Here is a 17,759-nt window from a genome sequence, read left to right as displayed (position 1 = left end):
TTATTAAACCCACTCAGGTTATTGTACAAAAATATCTAGTGCTATATAAATTGTATTTATATAGCACTAAAGCACAACAGTTATCTCAAGGTTTTTCTGCAGTTCACTCCTCTGCTCCATCTCAGGTTGACCTGTCACTGAGGCCCCTCCTCCCTCCCCCTCTGAAGTCACCACAGTAAGGTGTGTATGAATGTGTGTGTGTGTGTTGTGAGAGAGAACGCTTATTTAAAGGGCTACCTCTCTCTCGCCAGGCGATCGACACCAGCTCAGCATTGTCATTTTACCGCCTGCTGCTCCTTCCAGGGAATAACGTGTGAACAGTCTGAACAGTTTTCCTCAGAGACGTCTGCTGAAGAAACAGTTCGTAAGACTGAAATTCCTGCTGATTCTGCACAGAGATCTTTCTTTAGAAATGACTAACAGGCTGGGTGATTTACATCCATTCAGTGATTAACCAATAACTTTATTTACTTGCTGTATGTTTATTACACCCTCTACTAACTGCTTATCTCTTTTTTTCTTCCATCTTTTTTTAATGTATTTATCGACTGTTTAACCTGCCAAGCTTAGGGATTGGTACTGGCTTGCTTTCTGGCTTCTGATTAGTCCTTGTATATAGGAATATATGGAGCTTACAAACCACTACTGGTTACTGGCTGTTGTGTCATTGGTGGATTCAGTCACAAACAAATTTTAAACGATTTCCTGAGATAGCTGTGGACTTGACATTTAACCATTTACTGCCTCTTCTTCTTTAGTGATGTGATGACATTGTTTTCTAATCTCACTTACGTGATGTGTGGTTCACACATAACTACATTTCTAGATTTCTTACTAATCCATAATTAGCTTGTGGACTGGTTTATTGGCCAAAATAAAATACGTTGTTGGAGCACCTTTAGCTTTGATTATGGCACGCATTTGCAGTAGGATCATGTCGATGAGCTGAATTTTATCATTTCAGCTGTGTCAATGTTTATTTCCATCCAGAGCTGCATTGGTTTTTTATCATCTCATACTAATGATGGGAGAGTCTGACCACTCCAGTGCATCCCAAAGAGTCTCCGTGGTGGCCAGTCCGTGTTTGAAAATAATGTCTCATGCTCTTAGAATCACTCTTTCACAATTTAACCCTGGTGAATCCTGGTGTCTTTCTCTTGGAATATTCTTTTGGAATTCGGGGAATGAGGAATGCAAGGAAAGGAAATGAAAACCTAGTCATTAATTTTGTTCAAGTAGTCAGCTGGCCTCATTTTGGGGGGTAGATAATGTGGCTGAACTTAGACCTCCACACCAATGGAAAGCTCTTGCCTATTTGCTTTATGAAATATAGGTGATGGTTTGTTTTTGGCTGGATGAGCCAGAGGAGGCTGGGTAAACTCGTTTAAAAAAAATACGATTTAAAAATAATACTCATTATTATTAGAGTAACTATATGTAATATCTGTTTTTCAGTATACCAAGCTTGTTGCAGAAATGCCTCAGCTGTCTGTGCTGCCTCTGACAGGTAACTTCTGTTCTTTTTTTTCCTTTTTTTTTGCTTTTTTCTTTTCTTCCTTTCTTTCATATGATGACAACTTTGTGTGATCTGTTTTTTCCCCATCAGGCCTTTTGTTCCTGCTCTCCTCAGTACTTGGCTCAGAAGTTAGTGGTGAGTCCTGAAAAATACCTGATTGCCTGACAGCAGATAGATCCACTTAGTTCTCTGGTCACTTTTGTTCCTTAGAATCATACACTGTAGAAAATGTAAAGTACACACACATATATAAATACGTGTCTATTTGTGTAATTGCTGCAAAAAGTAACCAACAAAAAAAACACAATTGTAGTAAAATCACCAATAGCCATAGCTATTTTCTGTTTTTATTAGCATTTTACATATTTTACTTTTTTGTTGTTGTTATTATTATTAACATTTACATTTGATATATGTTTATACTTTTACACTTTATAAATGTTCCTTCCCCCTTTTATCTTTTTAGAAAATTATTTTATAATGAAATTAATAATATATATTAATAGTAAAAGAAATCTGTTTAGTTGTATTCTGTCGTTTGTCTTTTTTTATGTTTCTGTCTGTTTTTAAAAATGCTTGGTCTTGCCTCTGGACTAAACTAGCTTACTCTATTTAATGAAGATGAAACCTACTACCTAGATCAAGGATTTTAATGGAGTATTTTGACTGGACATCTTCTGTTTTCCACTCAGTGCCCTATCCAGTGACCTGTACAACACGTGGAGCAGACCTGACCCAGGACACCGTGGTGGTTTTATGTCCACCACAGTGCACACAGTGGAGGATGTCTGTGTTTGGGACAGGAGTCTATGCTGCTGTCTCATCCATCTGTGGAGCTGCAGTCCACAGGTACAGCTTTCCTTTCATATCAGCTGTACCAAAATATGTTTTAATTACATATTATAGTAAATATTAACTGTGATATTTCAGTCTATCACTGAAAACACTAAAACATAATGTTGTACACTTGCTTGATTTTAAAGCTACACAATTAAACCATGGTAATATTTAGAGGACCGTGACGTGGTTGGCTGAAAGGACCGACAGAAAAATAAGCAAAATGGAAATGGAAAAAAAAATAACAAAAATAGAAAACAAAGTAAATCCTTCTTATCTTCTGATTTTCATTTCCATATTTTGTTTGGAGGGTTTTTGTTACTAGTTTTTCTTTTTTTCTTTTCTTTTTTTAACTTTTATTCATGTATTTATTTAAAATCAGTTTTTTCTCATAGTTGATTCTATTTTGTATTGTCGGTTCATTTTTAATTTTCATTCATTTTTTCATTTAGTATATTGTATTGTTTTGTGTGTATATTTTCAATTAAAGTTTTTTTTAAAAATTTAACCTAGGCTTTTTCAATATTGTGTTAAAGTTCCTTCAGTTTAATTTTTCTTTGCTTTTATTACATTTTTAATGATTAGACGCTCTCCTTCTTATTCAGGGTCTTCAGTCATTTTTTTTTGTATTTTTTTATATTTATTTTTTTTTTTTTTAGTTTAATGCAACTTTTTTTTGGTGGTGGAGCTCTATTTGGTTATTTTGCTTTGTGGTTCACTGATTACTTCCTTGTTACTTCCACTGCTTCTTGCCATTGTTTTTAGTTCCCTGTATATGATACTCTTAGCAGCCTTTTCAGAGCATGAACACCTCGTCACAGCGGTGCCGTTGGAGTGAGAATTGTTTTTTCAAACATGTGGATTAGACTCTGTGTTCCGCTGCCAAGATGTGAACCTTAACAAAACACCAACACCATGAAGGAATGTGCATGAAAGGAGGATTAAGTTCTCAGCCCTGAGTGACCTCCTCATTCCTCTGCAGAGGGCCTCGGTGGCCTACTGAGAAGAAAAATTATGCTTATTCTTATCTTTTTTTCTCCTTCACAGCTGTGTCTTCTCCTTGTCCCATAAAGGTTTTTTTTAGTTATTTATTTTACTATGAAAAGAACTTCCTGCGCACGTGTGTGTTTTTAGACACAAATTTTTTTTTTAACAAGGTCTCGGTCCAGATGCACTAGTTCAAGCTGCATTTGTAATTGACTTCACGAGTAGCAACTCTCATAACTGTTAATGATGATCTTTTTCCACTGTGATAATAATACTTTTATTTTGTCATTTCATACAGAGGTATCCTGGGCCCAGCTGGGGGCCCTGTTAGGGTTCATAGGCTGCAGGGACGGCACAACTACATCAGCTCATATGCCCACGGTATACACTCACAGGCCCTGTCTCACTGGACCGCCTCCTTCAGCCTCACCAGTAGGTGGAGCCACTTTGGTGAATTGTTTTTAATTAAGTAATAATCCAATATGAATAACCTAATAATGTTAATATTTATTATTATTTATTATTATTTATTATTTATTATTGCAAGATATGCTTAAAGTACCTAGAATTGTGATTTCAGAATGATATATACATTATTTTAATATATAGTTATCTGGAGATTGTTTAAACTTATATAGTACTGGAAAGCTTTACCTGTAATTATACAACAGAAAAAATAATTTTATTTTATAAACTGCAAATTAGCAGGGATTGGACAAAACAAAAACACAATTTTTAATTGATTAATATCATCATTTGACTGCAGATGTGAATGATCCATATCTGTCTTCTCCACTAATTATCATACCTTCTGTGTGTTTTAGAGCCCATTAATGTTCCACAGGAGCTGATCAGCGAGACCAGCACCACAGCTCTTCCTGCAGCTGCACGACCAGGTAAATGATACACACCTTTATATTAGGAATATATATTTGTTCTTGTTCTGTCTGTGCTTTCCTAGTGTCATGACACCACCCTGATCTGAGCACTTTTTCTAATTAACTGTTTCCTTTTGGTAATTCATCTTGTTATGTCTTTGACTTTCTTTTGTCAGATTTTTATTTTCATTAGTATTAGTGGTTAACAGATTTGTTTGGCAAGTGAAGGATCACCGGTTTCCAGCTTGAGACAAAAATCTCCGTTGGGGTTGTGTCAGGAAGGACATCCGGCGTAAAACTCTGCCAAATCAAATAAGTAGAGCAACCCACTGTGACAAGGGGACAGCCAAAAGTGGCTTCTTTATTTGCACTGAGCTTAAGTCAAAGGCAAAATTAAAAGAGAAGCTCATACAGAAGTAAAAGGACGGCATCACACATATACACACATATAAATATATTTTAAAAAAATCCCCTCTCGCCCTGTGGGCAGTCCTCAGGCTCAGGTCCTCTACCAGAGGCCTGGGAGCTTGAGGGTCTTGCGCAGTATCTTGGCTGCTCCTAGGACTTCGCTCTTCTGGACGGGGATCTCGGTTGTTGTTCGTGGGATCTGCTGGAGCCACTTGCCTAGCTTGGGGGTCACTGCACTGAGTGCTTACTACTGGGATCACTGTTACCTTCACCTTCCCCATCTTCTGGAGCTCTTCTCTGAGCCCTTGGTACTTCTCCAGCTTTTCGTGTTCCTTCTTCCTGATGTTGCTGTCACTCAATATCGCTATATCTATCACTACGGCTGCTTGTCCACCACTACTATGTCCGGTTGGTTAGCCATCACCATTTTGACCTCGAGGCTTCCAGGCCATACTCGGCACAGATGCTTCTGTATACTGTACTGACCACTTTCGGGCCATAACTTTCATTATGACCTGTTATTCTCTTTTGCTGTTTTTCCAGCAGATCAGAATACAGATCATGTGAGTATAACTTGATGGTTGAGATAATTACCTGTTTGGCAGGATTAACTTTTTTTCTGCCAAGTAAATGTCTTATTACAAAATATAATTAACCTGTTCCACAAGTCAGACTTTGTTCCACATCATACTTTTTTAATGAGAGAGTACCTAGAGTGCCAAAGTTAGGGAATTTATACAAAGTACAAGTTACTCAGAAAATGCTCTTTGAATGTGTACTGTCCATAATTTATTATGACAGTCCCTTCCCATTCCTATTTAAGCAATAGGGGTGACTCAGACAGGAGATATTCTGAAAATATAAAGGCATAAACACAATAGAACACTGGATATGGATTACTCAACAGGAGTTTGATGCTTCGACCATAAATACTGTGTTACCTCAGTTGACCTTTATGTGTGTGTGTATTTGAGTGTGTATATGAGTGCCAAGCCCTTAGAAGTTTTAGTTTTTAGTTATAGTAGTGTAAGGATGGGTGAAGCGCTAAGGAATGCATTGTATCAATGACTGTTTACAAAGATGTACAAATGTGTGTGTTGCAGTAAAGAAACTGCTGAAGAAGCCATCAGTGAAAAAAGCCCTGGCAGGTGGGAATAAAGGTACATTGTATATATCATTGGTTATACAGTTCATCTGTATAGTGACAATAAAGGCATTCTATTCTATTCTATTTTATTCTATTCTATTCAGGATTTGTTTCCAAGTATAGAATATCAGTTTGGTAGCTGTTTAAAATCACTCAACAAAAGGTTCAAACAGATCACAACAGCAGTCGCCTCAAGGCGCTTTATATTGTACAGTAGATCATACAATAAAAGATACAGAGAAAGACCCAACAATCATAGGACCCCCTATGAGCAAGCACTTTGGCGACAGTGGGAAGGAAAAACTCCCTTTTTAACAGGAAGATTCCTCTGGCAGAACCAGGCTCAGGGAGGGGCGGGGCCATCTGCTGCGACCATTTGGGGAGAGAGAAGGAAGACAGGATAAAAGACATGCTGTGGAAGAGAGACAGAGATTAATTAACACATAGTGAGTGAGAAAGGTGGCTGGAAAGGAAAAACTCAATGCATCATGGGAATCCCCCGGCAGCCTACGTCTATTGCAGCATAACTAAGGGAGGATTCAGGGTCACCTGGTCCAGCCCTAACTATATGCTTTAGCAAAAAGGAAAGTTTGAAGCCTAATCTTGAAAGTAGAGATAGTGTCTGTCTCCCGAATCCAAACTGGAAGCTGGTTCCACAGAAGAGGGGCCTGAAAACTGAAGGCTCTGCCTCCCATTCTACTTTTAAATACTCTAGGAACAACAAGTAGGCCTGCAGTGTGAGAGTGAAGTGCTCTAATAGGGTGATATGGTACTACAAGGTCATTAAGATAAGATGGGGCCTGATTATTTAAGACCTTGTATGTGAGGAGCAGGATTTTGAATTCTGGATTTAACAGGAAGCCAATGAAGGGAAGCCAAAACAGGAGAAATATGCTCTCTCTTTCTAGTCCCTGTCAGGACTCTTGCTGCAGCATTTTGGATTAACTGAAGGCTTTTCAGGGAGTTTTTTGGACATCCTGATAATAATGAATTACAGTAGTCCAGCCTGGAAGTAATAAATGCATGAACTAGTTTTTCAGCGTCACTCTGAGACAGGATATTTCTAATTTTAGAGATGTTGCACAAATGGAAGAAAGCAGTCTTACATATTTGTTTAATATGTGCACTGGACCAGGACATTTTTGACATGTCCTGGTCAAAAATGACTCCAAGGTTCCTCACAGCGTTACTGGAGGCCAAGGTAATGCCATCCAGAGTAAGTATCTAACCACTCACTATGTGGTTAGATACCATATTTCTAAGATTTTCAGGGCCGAGTACAATAACCTCAGTTTTAACTAATACATCAAAACTGAAGAGTGCAAGCATTAGTCCTGTTTTATACTTAACAGAACTATCTTCCAGCACCCATTTATATCTTAGCATATACACTAAAAGTTCTTATTTATTATATTTAATTATATCGGATGGAAAAAGTCCAAAACACGAGTGTAGTCAGAGGTCAAATAAAATTTAATGAAAGTTATATAAGCAAAAACTGCAATAATAATTATTATCTATAGTAACACTGAACATAAAAATAATCAATGTTGTTAATCTCTGGATCAACATCTTTACTTTTTTGTGTGGGCAGATTGTCAGATGGACATTGCGATGGTGATTGACAGCAGCAGCAATATTGGGCAGCGGAGGTTTAACCTGCAGAAGAACTTTATTGCCAAACTGGCGGCTATGCTAAGAGTCGGACCAATAGGACCTCATATTGGTTTAATACAGGCCAGGTCGGGCACACCACACAGAGTCACTTCAGAAAAATCTTTATTTCTTTCTTTTTACCTCAGCCTTAAACCACCCAACAATGTCATTTATACTAACAAGTCTTGAGAATTGTGGTATTTTGGGATAGAGGTGAGTAAATAAATGTAAAAAAATAAAGGCAACTTGTCAGCCATTTTTATTTTATTTCCAAATAAAAATGGAAAAGAGGACATTTCATTCATAGATGTTCTGTTGACAAATCTCCAACAACTGATGATCAATTGTATCATTTCAGTATTGATCAAACTCTGTGAGGAAAACGTCCATCACTCACAGCTTCAACAATCTATTGAAGACTGCTGAACCTGTGTCACAATTCTGAAAGGAAATCGGGTATTTAATAGAGTATCCAATGGTGTGTTATACTATGCCACATAAAATTCCTTTTACCTCCCTTATGAGTGAACTCGGGTTTATGCTTTTTAAAGTTTAGATTAAAGTTAGGTTTAAGGGCTAGATAAGAATTATTACATCAAAAATGCAGATATATACATATACACTAAACATTTGTCTTCATATGTGCCTGCAGTGACTCTCCCAGGACAGAGTTCCTACTGACTAACTACACTCAACCTAAAGAGCTGTTGTTTGCTATTAAGGAGCTGGCCTACCTAGGAGGAGACTCGAATACAGGTAACACACACTTACACATATCTTGATTAACCTGAATTATAAATTGAAAAGTTAAAAAATACACATCCTGTAGCCCATAGCTCTTTGAAAAGGTGACAATCAGACAAAATTTCCTCATTTATGATCAAATGAGGTGAAAAGAGTAAGTACATGTGATGATTCAGTAGGCTGTAGGATCACCTTTAACAGCATTAATGTCTGTATGACATCAGTCTCCCACATTTTGTGGAGGAAATCTAACCCACTACCTGACAAAGTTCAATTCAATCTGATTTATATAGTGCAAAATCACAACAACAGTTGCCTCAAGGTGCTTTATATTGTAAGGTAGACCCTACAATAATCCAAACTGGTCATCATATCACTACCTCTCTCTCACTACCATCCCTATCACGCTTGCTGCTATCCTTCTGTCAGTAGTTGCCACTGACACTCTTCCCCACCCTGCCTGCATTCCTTTCATCAGTTAGACAAAAAAAAAAAACAGGTGATCCAGGTGTTTTGTTTCTTTTTCTTTCTTCCCCCCTTTCTCACCGTCTCTTCTCCCCTCTGTTTTTCTTTCTCTCCCTCTCTTTCTTTCATTCTTTCTCCCTGTCCTATCACCCAGTCATGTCTGTCCCGTTTGTAGCAACCGAAAATAAAATAAAATAAATACATAATTATAATAAAGGTCAATCAAATGGACCAATATGGCATGGCCATGATGACCCACTTGGTAAAATAAATCCGCTTGGCATCTTTCTTGGCCTTAAGACAACAATTCTGATGGCTAAAGATCCAAACGGGACAAAAACACAAAACAAAAAAAAAAACAGGTAATGTAAAAATATTTATCGTGTTGTTGGTCTTCCTAGGTAAAGCCATCATGCATACAGCAGAGACCTTTTTCTCTCAGGAGAATGGGGGGAGAAGGGGTCACCCCCGGGTGATGATGGTGTTAATTGATGGCTGGCCATCTGATGACCTGGACCAGGCGGCCATGTTGGCCAGAGAGAGTGGGATCAATGTTTTTCTGGTGTCTGTCGCCAAACCAGCGCCTGAGGAGCTCAGCATGGTTCGAGACAAAGACTTCATGAAGAAGGTTCACATGTTATTTGAATTGCCTAAATGTTAGATAAATGTTCATATGTTTCATTAATAAGGAGTGACACTCTAACATGAAATATACTTTAGACTGAATTGTCCCTTCTTGTTTAGTTTAAACTTAAAATGGATACATTATGCTGCTCCTTTTTTTCTTTCATATAAAAACAGTGATGCATGGCTATTAAAAATAGCCAAAATTTAAGATAATGAGGTCAGTAAATGTGCAGAAGATGCTTGTTGTCAAAAGAGAGGATATATTTAATATGGACATCTCAGACACAAAGATGTGAGCCCATCTGCTGTTCAAAAACTTCTGCTTGCAAAAGTCCAGTAAGACTTTGTATTAAGGCCAGGGAAAGGAAGTTAAAATGCTGTGTTTTAGACAGGAAATCTGCCCTGGTTTAAGATAAATAAGGATTATTTTAAACAGTGTTTAATAGTGTCCACAGTTGCAGAGTTGGATTTTTAGTTCCCTTTAAACAACACAAAATCGCATATAAACCTTGTGTAATGTTGACCCTAAACAAACAGCAGTTTTCAGACAGATCCTGTTTTCAGACAAAGAATTCAACTCTGCTTGAACATGTTGGTGTTCAGTATTGTGTCTATGACTCCAGAAAACAAAAAGGACCTGATACAGGTCCTAGAAGTCTGAAACAGAACTGCCTTAGCTGAAAATTTTCCAAAAAGCACAATCTGTCCATCCATGCTCAGCTGGACAACAAAAAAACAACAACAACAAAAAAAAATGTAGCATATGCATGCGGTTATTGAGAGTGGTTATGTGCAGCATAAAAGTAGAAACTTGAATTATTATTTTATTATTTTAGTCAAACCCAAGAGGCATTCATCAAATCACAGTAAACATGTTTTGTATTAATGACAGAATTTCTACCTGTCCTCCTGCAGGCTGTGTGTAAAGACAACGGTTTCTTCAGTTATCCAATCCCCAGCTGGTTCAGCACCACCAAACACATCAGACCTCTCATTCAGAGACTCTGTTCACTAGACGGCCTGCTCTGTAGTAAGACACACCTTCATCAACTACTGTAATGCAGCTGTCAGGAGATACCTTTGAAAACACACAGGTCATGGCCATCACATTACATTTGATAATCAAATATTAAGGTATTAACAGTTCTACCTTTGCATTAAAAACAATACCAATAATTCTTTAATTTTGTAATATCAGATTTGACCAAGAAAAATGAAATAATATTGTTTTCTGCTTGGAAAAAAAGTTTTGAAAGAATTGCTACACTATAAAATATCTTTTGGACATGCAACTATCACATGAAAATACTTTCAGTCTCTTCAGCATCATCTCTTTACAGCTGTGGTTTCACCATTAACAGTATAGCCTTTTAAGTCATTTTGTTTATTACAGAAACAAAATTAATGAATTCATAATATTTACATTTGATTATTTAGATGGATGTGGCTCTGCTGTGACATTGACATAAAATGTATTTTTTAGGTAAAACCTGTTACAATTCTGTGAACATCGGCTTTCTCATCGATGGTTCATCTAGCGTTGGGGATGGGAATTTCCAACTTGTCCTGGAATTCCTAGCAGGAATTGCAAGAAGCTTTGAAATCTCAGATGTGGGAGCTCACATTGGTCAGCTTCACAACATGCAAACCACTGATTATCTTATACGTTATTAATGCTGGTTGGCTGACTGGCTGTATTGGTGTTGTAGGTGCAGTGCAGTTCACCTATGAACAGAGGTTAGAGTTTGGCCTGTCTGACTACTCAAACAAGGACGATGCCATCAATGCTCTGAGAAGGATCTCCTACATGAGTGGAGGAACATCGACCGGTTCAGCCATAAGCTACACCACTCAGAACCTGTTCAGGTAACAGTGGCGCTGTTTTCTTTCTAAGCAAAGCTCTCCACACCTGCAGTGTTGGCAAGTTTAGCCTTAAAAAATTATTTTATTCATTATTTTATTGAAACTGCAGGGCCTTGCAATACTTAATGAGATAATTAATGATAAAAAAGTGTTAATCTTTGTCTTTAGAAAATGTAATTTTATGAAAATTACGCTAACATTTGTACCACAACAAGAGACAGATGTCAGGTGCTCTTAAGGTTCGATCTAAAATACTCAAAAATGGAAATACTCAAATCAAATTTCTGAAAACTGTGTTTACATTCTGCAGGTTTTTTTTTTTTAACTGTATTAGAAGTTACACTGTATTTGTTGTTTATGGCAGACGAACAGGACCGGGTCGCAATTTTCTCATAGTGGTGACAGATGGCCAATCATACGATGACGTCAGAGGCCCAGCAATGGCTGCACATAAGCAAGGTATGTGTGAAAACAATAAATGAAAGCTATTTGATGTTACTACTGTAACATCTGTAACTGTAACAACTGTAACAACTGTAACTGTAACTGTAACAACATCGTTACTATTTTAACTACTCTGGATACGCTGGATACTGGACAGGAAGATCCCTGTTGGACTGCTAAGGAATGGAGTCCCATGGCCTTTGCTACATGCCCAAGTGCATCTCTTGGGAGTAAGCTATCTTCACCTGAAGACTTCTCCATCATTATGATCTTTGTTCCCTTTCAAGGAAGACCACTTCTATTCCAGCTTTACTGATAAGTGCTACAAGGTCTCTGTCAGCAAGAGCATTCAGTGTCTCTTCTATAGCTTACCAAGCTGAGCTAGAGTGAGATTGAAACTAGAAGGCAGTATATCCTCAAAGGTCCTTGCCTTTAAGGCTCCCTAAAGTGCAGGCAGCCGGCCAGGCTGTAGGGGGTCCAAAGAATCCATGGACTAGCAGTCTCCCCAGGCCAGACCTCAAGTTGCTCCTCCCCCTGCTGCTGCAATCAAAATGAAAAAGAAACGGCTGGCTTGACAACCTCTCCCCCTGGCTGCTCTGCCCCGACCCAGCCCCGTTCCAGAACAAGTTCAGTGGAACACGTTCCATGCAGGGTCAGTGACTCTGTTTCACTGGAAACAGAGTCAGTGTTTGTAGTGTTGTTTCACAAACATTTCACTGACATGTTTTGTATTCAAAAAGTCCAAACTGAATGTGCTGTAACTGAGTTTAAGAATATGATCCACCCACTGTTATCATCTTTAATGCCCTGTACCAACACAGAGCAGAGCAGCTACCCGAACGCTACTCCCACAGAGGTCGGTTATCTTGTTAATAATTTTACCTCCTCACTATGTATGACACTGGATACTGAAGTCTGTGAAAAATAGAGCCTCAAATCAGAAGTACTTGACTCCCTGGTATAATTCTCAAACATGTAGCCTAAAGCAGATGGCTCGTAAGCTGGAGAGGAAATGGCGTGTCACAAATTTAGAGGATCATCATTTAGCCTGGAGAAATAGTTTGTTGCTTTATAAGAAAGTCCTCCTTAAAGCTAGAACATCTTACTATTCATCACTGATTGAAGAAAATAAGAACAACCCCAGGTTTCTCTTCAGCACTGTAGCCAGGCTGACAAAAGGTCAGAGCTCTGTTAAGCCAACCATCCCTTTAACGTTAACTAGTAATGACTTCATGAACTTCTTCACAAGTACAATTTTAGCCATTACAGAAAAATGTACTCCTCGTCATCTCGCAGATGTAACATTATATACAGCTACTTTCAGTACCACTGATATTTATTTAGTCTTTTTCTCCAATTGATCTTTCTGAGTTAACTTCAGTAATTACGTCATCCGAACCATCATCTTTTAGATTCCTACAAGACTGCTCAAAGAACTCCTACCATTAAAAAATGCTTCAATCTTAAATATGATCAACCTGTCTCAATAATTGGCTACCATAGCTCTTCAAGCTGGCAGTAGTTAAACAGCTACTTATAAAGCCATCTCTTGACCCAGCTTAGCTTATAGGCCAATCTCCAACCTTCCCCTTATCTCACAAATCCTTGAAAGAGTAGTTGTCAAACAGCTAACAGGTCATCTACAGAGGAATGGCTTAATTTGAAGAGTTTCAGTCAGGTTCATTACAGCACAGAAACAGCTTTAGTGAAGGTTACAAATGATCTTGTTATGGCCTCTGACAGTGGACTCATCTCTGTGCTTGTCCTGCTAGTGAGGTCTAGCAGCGTTTAATACTGTTGACCATAATATTGTAGAACAATTAGAGCATGCTGTAGGTATTACAGGTACTGCACTGCAGTGGTTTGTATCATATCTGCATAGATTGCAATTTGTTCATGTAAATGGAGAGTCCTGTTCACACACTAAGGTTAATTATGGAGTTCCACAGGGTTCATTGCTAGGACCAGTTCTGTTTACATTGCTTCCTGTAGGCAGTATCATTAGAAGGCTTAGCATTCATTTTCACTGCTATGCAGATGACATCTCACTTTTTCTCCTGTTTCTCCTTCCCAACCAGGCATTACCATCTTCTCAGTGGGCGTGGCGTGGGCACCCCTGGATGATCTCAAAGCGATGTCATCAGAGCCAAAGGACAGCCACACTTTCTTCACCAGAGAGTTCAGCGGCCTTTCTGAGTTTGTCCCACTAGTGGTCCGAGGCATTTGCAAAGACTTCACTGAGAATAACTGAGAACACACACAAGGGTTTGCATTTCTTTATTTGTGAGGACCCTTACCTCGTCGTTCATCCTCATTAGAAAGTACTGATTAAAGTCACATGAACGACCATTACATTCACATAAACACTGTCAGAACAACACGCGTATCTACAGTGACAAAAGTTTCTACAGCAACATCTTTTATATATCTTATTTCTTATATTCTTTTACACTGTGTACTCAGACATGTAAAGAAACAGATATATTTAAGGACAATGGATTTTCCTACAATTTCCTACACAAAGTGTCCAACACTTGTTTTTTTGTGTGAGTACAACCACTTATTTAAATTTATAATCTCTATTAAATCAATTATGTTACCTGAACTGATTTGCTCCAACCGACACTTAACAGCATACTTTAACTGATATTGTTTGCACCTAAAGTATGAAAACCCCACAATCTATATAGCTCTCTATGACATTCACAGTTCTCCATGTAACAGTAACAGTAGTTCTAATTGGCTCTCATTTAATAGTCTAAAAGTGAAATGTGCCTTTGTAGCTTACCGATCTCAAATCATATTCTCTAAAATAAATCATGAACATCCTCCTAGCACATTATAACAGTGCAATGATTCAAAGTTTCACGAGCTAAATAATGACTCAATGCCTTAAAAATACACTTCTTATAAAACTTGCCATTAGCTAAACCCGTCATAAATTCAATAACATATATACATCTGTATATATACTGTACACATTTATTTTCAAATACAGAAAACACATTAATGTACATAAAGGTCTCTTACACATTAAAATGTTAATTCTATTTAAATTTTTCAACAAGCTGTTGGAAAATCATTCAAAAATCAACTAATTAATAACAATAATTAGCTGTCTGTATGAAAATATCAGTAACTCCTCACAATGACAAGTCCAATCTGAAGCCATAACCATTGCAGTGTGTAGCTATAAAAAAAATTAAATTTAAAAAAAGCTATATGAAGGCAGAAAACAACATGAAAGAAAATTGCTAAACAATAATCTTCGATCAGGTATGATTGTTTAAGAAAAATGCTAGCTTTGTGCTATAAAAGTTTTAAAATAGGTTTTAGCCATGGAGGGTATAAGGAATATATTCATAATCCATGGAATACATTGAATGAGGCATTATAATAGATTTTGAGCCCAAAATACAATCCCCATTGTTAATTTACATGAAATAGGCCTTATAATTCTGAGTAAAAAAAATTCTTTTCAAAGGTTACTTTGTAAATATGTTTTTTATATATATCACGGGTAATCCACTAACAGTAGTTTGTACATTCATGTTTATATCACAAAGCTGCTAAGAGATTATTCTGGAATATTTTCTAACAGCTAACAGTTTGTAGACAGAGCAGCTCTCCTGATGAATGTTTGTCTTGAAAAGCTTGCCGGGGGTGAAAGCTTTGCACAGCAGTCATTTTCTGCAGGAAGGTGTATAAAATCCTCTAGTTTTTTTTTTCTTTTTCTTTACTTTGTCTGATTTGTGGCATCTGATGATTTCAACTTTTTATATAGACTAACCCATGCCCTTAACTCCATCTCACAGCCTTGCTCCAATATGATCACATGACTTTTCTTTTGGTATATGTTTTACCGGTGATTGTTTGTTAAATTCTGCCAAACAGAAATAAAGTCTTTGGTCATCTCCTATTTGCATTTGACATATTTTATTTAACCTATAAAGCCATTTGGCACGTCTGTTATTGTTCTAATATACAAACTGTGTAGATGTCTGTGGATTTCCTTAAGGTGCAGTCTCTTTCTCTGTAATATCTCATTAACAAGGACAGAAGTGTTGCTGTGTTTACACCTGTACACCTAGACACATAAATCTTTTGGTTTATGTCATTACTTTAGAAAAATATCATTTATTTAGCTTTGAGCAAGACTCAGAGCAGGACTACCTGTTTTTTCTCCATTATGATTAAAAATCTGCTGTCTGAACAACTACAGTTTTAAAGGTAGGGAGATATAAGAAAATAGTGGCTGAAGTAGCTTGTTTTACTAAATTTATTGCATTTTGTTTGCCAATTTTTGCATCTGTTTGCATTTAGTCTTTGACAGATTACAAACAACATGTTTGTAAGTTGAGGCAGGGTGCTAGTTTAAAAGAAAGAAAGAAAATGTTTCTTTTCACCAGTTAAGTAATCATCATCATTTCTGTCACATTTAAAATTTTGCCATATTGGATTTTTATATCAAAACTATATTGAAGACAAAAAATTCGTCTGTAAATAAGTTCGGAAAATTGTGCTTGTTATCATCACAAAATCCCCTCTGTATGGAATCTGACACTTCATCTGTCAGACAAGAGATCAGTTCTTCTAAAAATGTCCATATACTCAATTTACACAATTCTAAACTGAGGAAAGAATTGGCCAAGTATTTTTAAATTGCGACTCTTTGATGGAAACATTTAACTGTATTTATTTTCTATATTTGCCAATAGCTGTTTTCACACCTGCTCCACTTGCCTGTGTTCATGTTACTGACATAGACAGGGCACCATCTGGTGGCCAAAATATAGACAACAGGAAACAATGAGGAACAGAGACGTAAGTTCATTTACTGGAGTTTCTTCTTTATTATTGGCTGTTGCTCTGTTAACAATGTAGCTGATAGCTTGTTACCTCAGCAATATGCTAATCCAGTGATAGAGGTCTGTGTCTCCAGGGACACTACAAACAGGAGTCTTCATGCTTTATAAAATGTAGCCTAATGTAAATGTAAAGCCCTTTGTGTAAATCAGTAAATAAAATAAAACACTTAGCTAATATTTTCATTAGAGTGTGAATGTGTGTGCGGATGTTGCATAGAAAGCACTCAAGCTAGAAAAGTGCTATATAAGAACCAATCGGAACCCCCCCAAAAAAAGAAAATTGTGGAAAAGGTTTTTTGGTCATAAATTACATAGAGTTGTACATTCTTAATGCATGAAGTGAAATATTTTAAGCCCTTTCTTTGTTTGAATTTTGATTATCACTGTTTGTCTGTGAAGGTTCTCAGTCATTATCACTGCTTATAATTCATAAAAATTCTAAACTTGGTAAGTGAAAATTATTAGGATAAATGTCAGTCGAGTTCAGTAAACGGAGAAAAAGGAACACGTTTCCCATCTTTATCTTTAGATCACATCATCATATCATAATCACACACTTTATCAAAGATCGAAAGAGTCAGCTATTAAACCCGATTCTTTGATCCCCATGGTAGAACAGAGAAAACCCGACTCAGAGTGGTCAAAACATTTATATTTCTTTATCCAATCATCTTCCGGAAGAGAGAGCCCTGCACAGCCCAAAGCCAGTTGCAGAATCTCTAACATTAGAAGCTAAAAATGTGTCTCATACAGGTGTTATTTTGGTACTTTACACGTCACACATAGTTTTGATACAAACAACTCCTTATATGTTACTAGTTTCTCTTTTTGTCTGGGTTCCTGTTTTTATTTATATGCTTGTATAGCTCTACACTAACTTCCTGTTTTACAGTCTGGCTGAGCACTTAGTTTGAGTCAAAAGTGGCCTTGCTTTACAAGCCTTTATTACTAAAATACATAAAACAATATAATCAGAAAATAAGCACTAAGAATATATGTTTATTCCTTAACACAGCCTCAAATGAGACTGCAGGAAGCCATCAACCAAAGAGCGAACTGACTGCAGACTGGTCAAGCTGCACAAAGTTGCAGTGAACCTGATGGTTCCCTGTTTCCTGATCTAGAAGATGGAGATTAAAATTCAAGATTAATTCTTAAATAAAATCCTTATAATGTAGTCTCCTGTCTTTATGTGTGTTTTTGGTTTCAAACATTTCAGTTGAAACTGTTACATTTCTAAAAAGCAAAACCAAATCTTGTGGTCACACAAAAGAAACAGGACCTGAAACAGAGAGGCTTTAAGGGACACCAGAAAATCC

General features: G+C 37.2%; 1 protein-coding gene across 3 annotated transcripts; it reads left to right on the top strand.

Moving 5' to 3' along the window:
• The first annotated feature begins 234 nt into the window (after window positions 1–234).
• On the top strand, window positions 235–15,491 carry coch (coagulation factor C homolog, cochlin (Limulus polyphemus)). 3 transcript variants are annotated; one of them, XM_012920046.3, is made up of 15 exons: window positions 235–364; window positions 1,456–1,507; window positions 1,607–1,651; window positions 2,209–2,365; window positions 3,639–3,772; window positions 4,165–4,236; window positions 5,730–5,774; window positions 7,368–7,515; window positions 8,082–8,185; window positions 9,040–9,266; window positions 10,181–10,295; window positions 10,749–10,892; window positions 10,975–11,131; window positions 11,493–11,587; window positions 13,651–15,491. In XM_012920046.3, the coding sequence occupies exons 2-15, from the start codon at window positions 1,477–1,479 to the stop codon at window positions 13,821–13,823; spliced, it is 1,647 nt and encodes a 548-aa protein (XP_012775500.1). In that variant the 5' UTR covers window positions 235–364; window positions 1,456–1,476; the 3' UTR covers window positions 13,824–15,491. The 3 variants fall into 3 exon arrangements, with proteins under 3 accessions (XP_012775500.1, XP_004554709.1, XP_004554710.1); XM_004554652.3 differs by having other exon boundaries at window positions 5,730–5,786; XM_004554653.3 differs by having other exon boundaries at window positions 237–360; window positions 5,730–5,786.
• Window positions 15,492–17,759: the final 2,268 nt, after the last annotated feature.

The sequence above is a fragment of the Maylandia zebra genome, linkage group LG19, assembly GCF_041146795.1.
Source record: "Maylandia zebra isolate NMK-2024a linkage group LG19, Mzebra_GT3a, whole genome shotgun sequence".
Classification (NCBI taxonomy): domain Eukaryota; kingdom Metazoa; phylum Chordata; class Actinopteri; order Cichliformes; family Cichlidae; genus Maylandia; species Maylandia zebra.
Note: the sequence above shows the minus strand (reverse complement) of the source record. Positions and strands in the feature narration are given on the sequence as shown.

Coding starts and splice junctions, on each gene's coding strand:
- coch (XM_004554652.3), top strand. CDS start 1,477: ATGCCTCAGCTGTCTGTGCTGCCTCTGACAG. Junction 1,508..1,606: donor GTCTGTGCTGCCTCTGACAG/GTAACTTCTGTT, acceptor TTTCCCCATCAG/GCCTTTTGTTCCTGCTCTCC. Junction 11,132..11,492: donor ACCACTCAGAACCTGTTCAG/GTAACAGTGGCG, acceptor TGTTTATGGCAG/ACGAACAGGACCGGGTCGCA.